Below are 12,407 nucleotides of genomic sequence, written 5' to 3'. Positions count from 1 at the left end.
CATGTGCGATCTCTGTAGCAGAACTCATTTGTGCACTCGTAGATGCAGAGGCACGAGCAGCGCGGGGAGGGGCGTGGCAGGGGTAAACCTGTTTTATTGGTCGATGCCTAACCAATGAACAATGCCTGCAGCTAACGGGACTCATAATTTTCTATGATTATTTTATTATTTAGGATTTAATTCAAATATTTCTTAAAAGATTTTGGTTGAATATCATTAATTCTACAGAAATGTACATACCAGTAAAAGAGCAGCAAAGCCAGTCTATTGGCTATAGCCAGCCAATGAGATTGGACGTTTTTGTACGTCAGCACACACGGCAGCTCACGTTGTTGGAGGCATTGAGCAATCAGAGGGTAAGTTATTATTTTTAATAATTATGTTCAATACTGTTAGCTAAGCCAAGGATTGTGTTAGGTGGTTCTGTAGCTTGTTTTTTATATAAGAAACAGTTATAAGTTATGTAGGAGCTGCTTTCAATGATGTTATATGATTCTAAAGATACGATTTAACCCACAGGTGTGCTGACATGTGTGCTGGTTGTAGAGCGAAGATGCAATCAAATTTGCCGTGCGCACTTGTGTCTGTCATTTTGTATTTGTGAAGGACATTTTACAAATACACAACTGTTAATCTGCAACTTCGAATTCAAAACACAAGTGTGTTAATTATTGTCTGTAAGTTCTTATATTTAGATTTGCAAGCTTTCGAGTTTTGCTACTGATTTACCTTCATACTCACCTTATTCTGCACGTACGTGCGGGCGCAGCCATTTGAATCCTTTTGTCTTGAGACTTCCGACTTTAGACATTAAAAAAGCTTGTTTTGCTGCTTGATGTTGCAAACTGATTTTTTCCTATTATATAAATCTATTTTGTCTGTATTGTCATGCAAACACTTATTTGTAGAGCAAGTAGTTTGACCATTTTCTGCTGTTTATTATTCCTAGTCATTTCTCCCATAAGCAGCTGAATCTGAAGTTCTAAAACAATCGCAAACAATTCCGCATTGAAGAATAAGGTCAATATATATTTTCATACTATGGAAGTTGCTGTGTACCAGCACACAGCATTTTTCAAAATATCTTCTTTTGTGTTCAACAGAATAAGGACACTGATAAAAATTTAAAGCTGCACGAAAGACCGCTGTATAAAAGTAAACGATGAGGAACTAGCCCTTTAATTAGTATGTTCTTATACTAATTTGGTACAATGTATTTATTATGTACAGTTGAGGTCAGAATTATTAGCCCCCCTTTGATTCTTTTTTTAAATATTTCCCAAATTAGGAAATTTTCACAGTATGTCTGATAATATTTTTTCTTCTGGAGAAAGTCTTATTTGTTTTATTTCGGCTAAAATAATGCAATTTTTAATTTTTTAAAAAACATTTTAAGGTCAAAACTATTAGCCCCTTTAAGCAAATTTTTGTCGATAGTCTACAGAACAAACGATTGTTATACAATAACTTGCCTAATTCCCCTAACCTGCCTAGTTAACCTAATTAATCTAGTTAAGCCTTTAAATGTCACTTTAAGCTGTATAGAAGTGTCTTGAAAAATATCTAGTCAAATATTATTTACTGTCATCATGGCAAAGATTAAATAAATCAGTTATTAGAAATGAGTTATTAAAACTATTATGTTTAGAAATGTGTTGAAAAAACAGAAATTGGGGAAAAAAATTAACAGGGGGGCTAATAATTCTGATTCAACTGTACATACCTTCTTATAAATTGTACTTACATCTGTAATTACACTTTGGGCGTACTCACACTATGTACATTTGACTTGAACCGGGCCAAAGCACGCTTGTCCGCTCTCCCGTCTCCCCCGACGGCTCGCACTTACATTACATTCGGGCTTGGGCATGCTTACGTCATCGATGATGCACTGTTCAATAGAGAAGCGCTCTCGCTCAGCACAGTGGAGATTTCTTCAGATATATTGTTTTAGTCGTTTGGGATGCGGTGAAACACAGTCAATTATTTCGCCGAACAGATCAGCCACTTTTGACGCTCATAAACAGTCATAAAATCCTCATGCTGCAGGAATTAGGAGGTTTACTGAAGGCGCAGCTGTGGTGCAGTGAGGGGTTTGCGTCTTTAATAAACTACGACAGTTTGCGTTCATTGAACGGTAAGAATGATTAATAAATCCATGTGAAACAGTCCCTTAAAAGTCACGTCTCGCTTTCAGTTTCGGGATTAGGCGCGTTTTGCACTCACACACAAGCGTACCGCGCCAATGCCCAAGTGAACCGTGCTCAGGCACACCTCTTCCAACCGCGCCAGGGCCGGCCAATTGAACCGTGCCTGAGCCCAATTCAGAGCACTCACACTTCTCAAACTATCCGGGAAACGGGCCTGGGCACGGTTCGGATAACATAGTGTGAGTAGGCCCTTATTGTAACTACATAACTACACTTATTGACTCATCCCTTACACCTTAATCCACCCTTAAACACACACATACCACCAAATCAGCCCCTAATCTTACCCATATCCCACATCAATAGCACTATGTGTTGTGCAATACAATACAAACACAATAAGTACCTATTTATTTATGTAAATACCTAGTAGTTAAGTCACTTAATAGCTTTGAATTACATTATTGTCACAATTTTAATGTTTTAGATCAAATAAATGCAGCTAAATCCTGCAATCCTTCAATCAATAAGTTGACTCAACAACCAGATCAATCTTATTCGTGATGAATCATGAACTCACATGCCACTTGTATCTCGGCTTTTTTCTGAAGCAGAGCGCCCATCCTGTTTCTCACCACACACTGATAAACACCCATATTGGAGCGCTGGAGAGAGGAGATGGTGTACCTGAGAGTATAAAAAGAGAAACAACAACTTTAATTCACATCCTGGAATGGCAAAAAAAAAACAACAACAGCTATTTGCCAACAAACTCAAGGATTTTCGACTCAAATGTGCTCCCATTTAGAGAGGTTGGGTTTAAAAGGTTTACCCTTGCAGTCACGACTCTGCTTTTTTTTGCCAGCTCGCACATTAGCGCGAACGGAGCACATCAAAATGGCTCAACAGGAACTCCTCTCCAAGCCCAGCCATTATGACGAATATCAGATTTCAGCCAAAAGGCCACTTTGACCAAAAGCAAAGGTGGCAAACGCTGGAGCATTAAAATCTGTTGGCATTTCCGAATACGCTGAATACATGACTAATGTGCCGTCTCTCACTACTTAGCAGAATCTGTTTACGTCTTTGAAAATGCCAGACGGCGGGTTTGCGCATCTCGTTGGTGGTTTTCCTCCTTCACAGGAACTCAATAGCAATACCGTGGCAGCTCTGAGAGTGATGAAATATAATGAGAAAAGCAATACCAATTAGAGCAAACCGGTTCTGTAGATGGACAAAATGTGGAAACACTTGACACAGGGAGACGCAAAGATGCGAAACACCTACTTTAGCATTTATACGACTCCTGAATGGAGGATAAATCAAAACATCTAATGTAAAAGTTGACATTAACTATGAATCAGGTGTCAGCGGTGCACTTCAGGTAAGGAATGAAAGCATTATTTGTCTCTGAAGAGAGTCGGGCAGCGCTGCAGACTCTTCTATTAAGAAAGAAGGAACCCTGAGGGCCAATTCTTCAGCAGCTTTAACACTCCGCACGTCTGAGGAAACGCTGAGTGCTATGAAGGCTGTACGCTGATTAAAAAAGGTCAGGCTAAGAGGCTATCATTACTGAGAAATTAAACATACGGCATGAAGAGGACTCGGCTAGGAAATTATATCGCTGATTAAATGTACTGCTGCTACATAGTCTAGAGGAAGCTATCTTGAACGAAAAGGGAGGGAAAAAATGTAATTAAAATTATTTGAATGTGCTTCACTTCTAGTCATTTCATTTCTTGATTAAAGAAGCCCTGCAGGTTCAATGCATGGTTGACAGCTTCTGTCCTGGAAATTCATGGTGACTTGTTTTTCAGTTTGTAAAAACATAAAGTGTATCATATACCAGAGTAATTGGTGGTTCATTCAGCTGTGGCAACCCCTGATACTCAGGGACTAAAGATAGTAATATTTAGAATATATATTTATGTTTATTTATTTAATGACCTTATGAATTTCAGACGTCTTGCTCTTTTTAAAGACACTGTCAAGGATAAAAACTTTAACAACTAAATCAATAAAATATTTGAAAGATAGAATAAATGAAAATATAGCATATAGTATAATCAGTGGAGGGGGCTATAAATAATCAGCGTTACTTTTCCAGTAACGAGTAATTAAACATATGGCTGTTTCCCCTGTGTTATCATTACAGACAATAGCATTTGTTGTAATTGAGCTCACTGAAGCGGTTTTCATCTGAGCAGGCTCTCTCGATGTAGGACCTGCTCTGGTGTGTGTGTGTATGTGTGTTCCAGGAGAGTGGGTGATTGGCTAAAATGTAGCCAATTACAGTATGTGAGCTCCGCTTTCAAAGGAGGACGCAGAGTTACTACATCAACACAATAAAGCTACAGTAGTTTAGTAGTGTTCTAACACCTCAAGAGTGGCGTAATCAAAACATAATAACAAAACCAGTCAATTATGTCATAGTATATTTTGACAAACAACTTTTCAATCACATTTCCATATCATCAGCTTGCCATGTGGTAAAGTGGAATCTCTCCATATGGCATCAGAGTCAGTGTGTCAGTGAGAGAGTGTTTCATGGACATGAAAGCTAGCGTTACACCAAGATTAAAACATGAACAAACATTAGAAGATTTGTTATAAGAATCATGGTGAAATCTTTCAAATCTTACGTAATCGCTGAATCATTGTTTCAACTGCTGCAAGATGTTTTTATAGTATAAATAAATATTAAAAATAATACTTAACACACAATAATACTACAAACATTACTCTAAAACAGGGGTGCCCAAACGTTTTCGTATCAAGGGCCAAAAAACAAACACATCATTGAGAGCCAAAATATACCAAACTATATTGCATTAAAGTGGCCATGGGTAATTACTAATTTATTTCATAATATTTCAAAATAAATAAAAAACATTAATTTCAATCATTTTAACTAATGCAGTATCACTTTTTAAATGATAACTTAACAAACAATCACATTTAAAACACTGTGAAGTTCAATGCTGAACACACGAGTCTAGCAGAATCTGCCTTTGACTTGATTTGCTCACAAAAGTCTCTGTATTGTCAGGTGACAGTATGTGCATTTAAACTAAATCTGGTTTATTCACACTATTTAATTGAAAATGTCATTTCAGTTAGCTTTTAACAATAAAACAAACAAACAAAGATTTACATTAAATTTGAATTGACAATATGATCTCAAAACCATTTTCATCATTCTCCCTCTCTACTCAGCTGGGATGGCGGGCCAAATCAAAGGTTACCATTAAATCAAATCAAATGTTACATTCCTTAAGAAGCATACTTTATTTTTAGACTCATTTGTTGACTAGTGGTCTGTGCAATAAATATAAAAAGTTCTAAACCATCTATAATGATTTATTGTTTCACTATAGGAACAATGATATTTTCAAAAAAAGATTAAATGTGATAAGTGTCTCTCACATTGTCCCACAGAAACATTAATACAACACAAAATAGTACAATGTTTTGTAACATATTCATTATAAAGGCATCCAAGTTGTGTTTTGTTTTGTTCTAAAAAGTAAGACAATAATTACTTTTCGTGGTAATTAGCTATCTTAATAATAATGTAATTCAGTTACTAAGTTAGTAATTAGTAACTTTAACTAATTACTTTAAGTCACATGCCCAACGCTGCATATAATAAGGCTAAGCCTGTACATTAAAAAAGCAAAAACATGCTATTGCTCATATAAACGTGTTTGAGATGATTAAATTAAGAAATAATTTTTCCTTGGCATTTTCTCTTAACATCATCTTAATATAATATAATTATAATATATATATACATATATACACTTTCTAAAATGTGAGCATTCCTTAAATTCATTTATTCAATCCTTCATTTTCCTCTGGCTTATAGTCTCTGATTTATCAGAGGTCACCACAGCGGAATGAACCGCCAACTATTCCAGCATATGTTTTAGGCAGCGTATGCCATTCCAGCCGCAACCCAGTACTGGGAAACACTCATAGACTCTGGCATTCACACACTACAGCCAAGTTAGTTTATTCAATTCACCTATAGCGCATGTATTTGGACAGTGGGGGGAAACTGGAGCGCCCGGAGGAAAACCCACACAAACACGGGGAGAACATGCAAACTCCACACAGAAATGCCAACTGGCCCAGCCGAGACATGAACCAGCAACCTTCTTGCTGTGAGGCGACAGTGCTAACCACTGAGCCACCGTGTCGCCTACCATCCCTCAAATCCCATGAAAGATTCCAGAAACGGACCAAAAGATAAAATATAAGAACATTGTTCTAGGGGTTAATGGTCATGTTTTGAACGGATTTAATATACCTGCCACACGTAGTGAATAAATGTGCTCCCTGAACAGAGGAAAGGCTGCAGGGGAGATTAATATTAGACTTTTTGTTTCTTATATTAACCGTAAGGCTCTTTGTAATCTTGAGATGGTTTTGAGCAAGACTTCATCTCCAGAAAGCCTTAAGATGAAAGCGTCCACTCACTTGTACTCAGGGGAGAAGGCTGTGATATCGGTGTTGTTGAGCATCCATTTGAACTCCAGAGGCCAGCTGCCCTCCGCAAGGCAGGTCATGACCAGACGATTCCCTTCCAGGTGGATCTCTGGAGGTCCCGGCTCCGTTTTGAAGTAGGGGGCCACATCACCTGCAGACAGACATGAAAGAGGCACTGTTAGAAAAGGTGTGCAGTTCGCTGTCATGCTACCCTGACCTCGGCAAGTCATGCACCATCAAAGACCATGTCAATATGCAGTGCCATCACTGCTGGTTCCTCAATTTACATCAACCAACTTTGCTGGAAATCCGGAGATGGCCGTTTCTCATTGTAAACAAACAAACAGAAGCCACGGCGCAAAGGTTATCACAGCATGTTTTCTACAAAGGCATCTTTTATGAGTCCTCACATCGCCCGAGAACCAAAGACAGCCAGTGCCAAACCCTTTAAATCTTCCATCTGCAGATTTTGCCACACTTCACAAGAGAAAGGCTTCGAGCTTTGATTTTAAAAAAAAACAGGACGACTTAGAGCCAGGACACCTGGGCGCAGTGAATCTGACTTCTGTCAGCAGCGTCGCCGTGTTTCCCCTAAAGCTCAGACAAATCAATTGTGCTGTGCAATGGCTCTTTTATACATTGTATAAACCATCTGAAATATGTAAGTGGCTCAGCCGATACGCACTCACAGCAAAATAACATTTTTCAGCGTTATTTTTTTACTGGGAAATGGCAAGAAAATAATCTAAACATCAGGAAGATTTATATGTGTAGTAATAAAATGCTTGTTTTAGACAATACATCTTGAATTAAGTGTATTTTTCTAACCTCGCCGGTAAAATGCTGTTTAATTTTAAGCATAAAGCTCACTAAATGTGCGCTAGTTTAATGCACACAACAAATAAACACCATTTGTCAATGCACTACTTAATATAAAAGGTATTTTCAGAAGATAACAGTTATCTTATGCCATTAAACTGATGGAGTTCAAAGATGTTTAGATTTCGTACTGGTAAACAAGCCACAAATGCTTATCAAATAAGCAATACTTTGCAGCGCTGACAGACATTTTTTAAACCTTGGCCTCTTTGGATTCCTGTATTGGATGAAGCAATTAATGCAAATGAAGGTGTTAAAGAGAAACATCCAAATGTAGGTTTTTAAAATGGATTCTTTCACTTTCCTATATCTGCATCCAGGCACATTTAGCTCATGCACAAGCTTCTGAATTGCTGTGTTTCAGTTAAACGGACGAAATGTCAAGGGGTCACAAACCTGCTGTAGAGCACATGGTGGAGAATGTAGACAGATGCGGTGGAGCTGCTGTGGAGAATATCAATGAGGCCTTTAAAAACCGAATGAAAGACGTGAAAGGAGGAGAAGGCGACCAAGGGCTAGTGAGACTCCAGGTGACAGCAGAGAAAGACATAGTGTCCTTGAGGTCAGCGCGATTGAGAAATATCCGAGAGTGACCGGTGTGGGTGAGGAGAGACGGACACTGCTTTATAGGTATTTTATAGGTTTACCATTGCTGTCTCTCCAGAATGGAGGACAGATCACGCAAGGACAATTTATTAAAGTAGATTTCCTGTTTTTATATATATGATGAAAATTTACGGTCAAACATGCTGCCTATCGCATCCCATTCTAGAGCTCCATCTGTAGGGAGCTGAGATTATTCAACTCATAGGTATTCAGCTCAACTACCACGAGGGTCAGCATATAAACTTCACAAGTTGCAGAATCCAGAACAATATGAGGCTGTTTCAGCACCCATAGGCTGCACAGCTAACATTTCGACTGATAAAGTAGTGAATAAAGGTGTATGATATGTCTTGTCTAAGACAATGCTGCAATTGTTGTTTTAATGATGTACGAGCTAACGTTATCAAAAGCACTGACTGTGTGATGAAGCCTATTAGAATACAGTTAGAATTATTTAAATTACAAAAGCAAACAATTCCCTTCTATGGGTTGTTGTTTTAATTAAGATATGATATAGTTTATTATATATTGTAGCTTATACCCACTCTATATTAACCATACTCCATTCCCCCTTGATAGGTATCAAGTTCCGTTCCTTCTTGGGTTTTATTTTGACCTAATCAACATTTGATTTTAATCAATATCGTCTTAGGCACAGAGAGACACAAAGCAATCATGGATTACAAAATATTCCATCTAATAAAGTGGACCAAAAACAAGCAAAACCCTACTTTAACCCATTTGTTCAAGCTTTTCATTAAAGGAATGGGTCATATTTTTAGCCATTTAAAGGTGTGAGCTGTTTGTTTTGGGTTTTATTTTAACCTAATCAACATTTACCTTTTAAATGGACCCAAAACTAAGCAAACCCCTTTAAAACATTAAGCAAAACCCTACTTTAACCCGTTTGTTCAAGTTTTTGAGTTAACCCATCAAGGAATGGTTCATATGTTTTAGCCATTTCAACGTGTGAGCTGTTTGTTTTGTTTTGTTTTTTTACCTAATCAACAAATTTTGCTTTAAATATGCTTTGCACTGTTTAAAATAGTCCTTCAACTCTACATATTTGGTCTTTATGTCAAAACATTTGCGTGTGTCAAATGTTGTGTGTGATTTTGGAAAGTGAATTATGCATAGAAAATAAATAAGAAAAATCAATTTTAAATATTAATGTTGCCATATACTGCATTGGTTCAATAAGTTAAATTATTCTCTGACATCTACGTAGTAGGTTTGTTGCCTAGGTAAGTCCCAGAAACAAGAATGTGTTGTGGCTTCACAACGGAGCCTGGGACATGCATATTATTGATCCCAGAGCAACATATTATTTTGTGTTTCAGACCCTGAAACGGCTGCTCATCAGGTCTGGACGTCGACGAATATGACAAGTATGTGCAAATATTAAGCGCATGAATATATATGTTAGGCCTATTTTTTACTGGGGTTTTACACTAAGGAATTTACATGAGAACTAGGAACTGTTTTAGTGCTTGCTGCTTGAAGAGTGGTTGACAAAGGTTAGTTGTTTGCAAGGTTAGAATGTTTTCGAGTAAAAACAAAGAGAGACAAAGAAGTCCCAAGGTAACTTGGGAAGTTCGGAACAGCAACCAACCAAAGCAGTGCCTCCCTAAAAGACCTTCAGCTTTGGTAAAATTCTCTTCATAGGAATCTCTGCGCATCCGAGATTATCTGAAGTGCTCAAAGACTTTAGAACTTTTCAGAACTTTGCTGTATGTTCCAGGAAGGATTTTCATGGTGTTAAATGAGCTTGGATGCACAGTACTTTGGGTTCAAGACTGCTGAAAACAAAGCTTCAGGACGATCACCTCTGCACGTTCCAGGTTTCAGTACCACTATCGTTCATAATAAAACACTGGCATGTTCCCAACATCAGGACCGTCACCTCAATAAATCTACAATCTGCAGGTAGGTGGTTATTCAGATTTCCTCTTCACAAATATCCAGCTTTTTTTTCTACATGTCTGCATAATCAACAGCAGACGTGTAAATATATCACTTTCCAAACCTCTATCAGAGGCCTATGCATAGTGTGTTTCAGTATATGATATTATAATTATATGTTTGTTACTATCTCTTAATAACAAAATCTTTCTCGGTTATTTGATATTTTAGAATAAAGTTTATCTAATTAGACTCTAGCTTATCTTTAGAGAAGATAACAGTGTAACTCTTCACAATCAACTTAATGACATTCATGATTCATGTTTACACACTTCATGTACTGTACATTTAGTAGTTTTTAGTTATCTTTGTTTATTCTCTTGTTAATGAATATTCATTTATTTCAATTTTGTCTTCCTTGTGTTGATAATACAGTAAGAATCTCTACAAGTCATACTGTCTGTTACGACTAAGGTTTACTTATTTATTTTTGTTGCACATTGCATGTTTTTTCCTTCGTCCTGCCTTCTTGTGTTGTTTTTTCTTATCCTATAGGCACCCATTTTAACGTGGTCTAGGCTTTGATTGGCTGCTGGTCGCAGATAGCTATAAAAAGGAGCTTCCAGCAGAGTTCAAGGAGCTCATTTCTGGTGTGACGGTTGTTGGGAGTCAAGAGCTCCTGGATTTCCCTACCCCTCCGACTGACGACCAAACTTTATTCTTGTCGAAACGCCCATGTATGCTTGCAACTTTTTTTGAAAGTTTGAGCTTGTAGGGGTGGCCTGCCTATTTATTTGATTACTTTAGACTTTGTTCCTGTTTTTTTTAAGACTTACAGGTTATTTAGTTTGTTTACTTTGCAAATGCTTTTGTTTGTCATTTTGGCCAGTGGCCACCCTGAAGATATTCTGACTTACATTATTACTTTTTTCTTAATAAGTCTATTCAATTACTCTCAACTGAGTGTCCTTGTTTGGTTGTTGACCGAAGGGGATCTTTGCATAAGTTTTTTTTTAGTTTGTCTCCCTTGGGAAATCCACCACCCACAACCTTATTTTGTTTGTTATGCCCATAGTTGTTTTCCCCTAGACTTGGGGCGTAATACTGTCTCACAAATTCTTCAGATTGACCAGATAATAAATTACTTCAAACATTACATAATTAATTTAACCATCTTTAATTGTTAATTATTACTCCCATTGTGCATTTCCTTGACTGGTGCCCCAATTGAGAAGGAGTGATTTATCTGAAACTCACACTCACCTTTAAGTGAGAGGTAGGCATGGGACAATAACCGGTTTCAAGGTTTAACATGGTTTGGAAACGTCAAGATTATAATACCGCTAAAGTTTTCTGTTATACCGCTCTTAAGGTATATGTAAGGTTTTTTTTATGTATTGTGAAGAAATCTGTGCTATTGAAACTAATGAAGACAGCAGAAGTTATTGATTTATTAATTATTTAAATTTCGCAATATCAAAATAATATAAATGTTTCCCAAAATAAACTATATTGTGTTCAGTGGGGTAAACAGTTGCTGTCTCCAGCCAGACATTTAGAAATTATTTATTTTAGAGCAGTAATACCGTGATTCTGTGGTATTTTTATCCAAGGTAATCATACTGTCAGAAAGTTATACTGGCCCATGCCTAATGAGAAGTAGTCAAAATCTCAATATTATTATTATTAATACCAATATTAATGTTAATATTTGAGACAAACCAAAACAATTATCATTACATGTCCACCAACAGTGTTCATACAGTACACCCTATGAAATGAAGTGTTCCTGAAAGGTTATGTGTTTAGCTGTATGCTCATATGATTTAGTGTACGCATCAAAATCTAAGTACTGGGCTTTAGTCATTCTTAGTCACATTTAAGTCACACTTATTGTGTTAGTTGTGGTGACTATGTCATCCTCGACCCTGCTCTTTTTAATGAGTGCATCAGGTTTCAGTCTTAGGTCCTCTCCTTTTCTCTTTCTCTGGCCCCTGGGTCAATAATCAGGAAGCATGACTTGTCATTTTATTGTTATATGGATGATAATCAAAAAATGTTTTACCGTTAACCACATGCTAACATGTAATGGCTACTGGCACTGGCTGGGATGGTATTACGAAGCTCCAAATAAAAGAAGCACCCATCATAACTGTCCTTCTTTCCTCACAAATCGCCCAAATTCAGTTCAATTATACTTCACAAAGATGTTTTCTTAAGCTTGAGGGTTTGCAGCAATCAGGAGCTGTAGGTAATTAAAGCAAACACTCAATGTTAATCATGGATAATCATTCTAAGATTAATCTCCGACTGAGCTACTACTGAAATGTTCAGTCATATACAGACATTCATTCTCTTTTTCTTCATCACAATGAGAAG

General features: G+C 37.2%; 1 protein-coding gene across 1 annotated transcript in view; it reads right to left on the bottom strand.

Moving 5' to 3' along the window:
* The window catches only part of sdk1a (sidekick cell adhesion molecule 1a), a 637,737-nt gene that overhangs the window by 367,924 nt on the left and 257,406 nt on the right, over positions 1–12,407 (bottom strand). The window contains exons 2-3 of the mRNA XM_056453953.1: positions 6,633–6,792; positions 2,731–2,837 (exon numbers count right to left, since the gene is read on the bottom strand). Of these exons, the coding sequence (XP_056309928.1) occupies positions 2,731–2,837; positions 6,633–6,792 (267 nt within the window). The remainder of the gene's footprint in view (positions 1–2,730; positions 2,838–6,632; positions 6,793–12,407) is intronic.

Source organism: Danio aesculapii, chromosome 3 (assembly GCF_903798145.1).
Source record: "Danio aesculapii chromosome 3, fDanAes4.1, whole genome shotgun sequence".
Classification (NCBI taxonomy): domain Eukaryota; kingdom Metazoa; phylum Chordata; class Actinopteri; order Cypriniformes; family Danionidae; genus Danio; species Danio aesculapii.
Note: the sequence above shows the minus strand (reverse complement) of the source record. Positions and strands in the feature narration are given on the sequence as shown.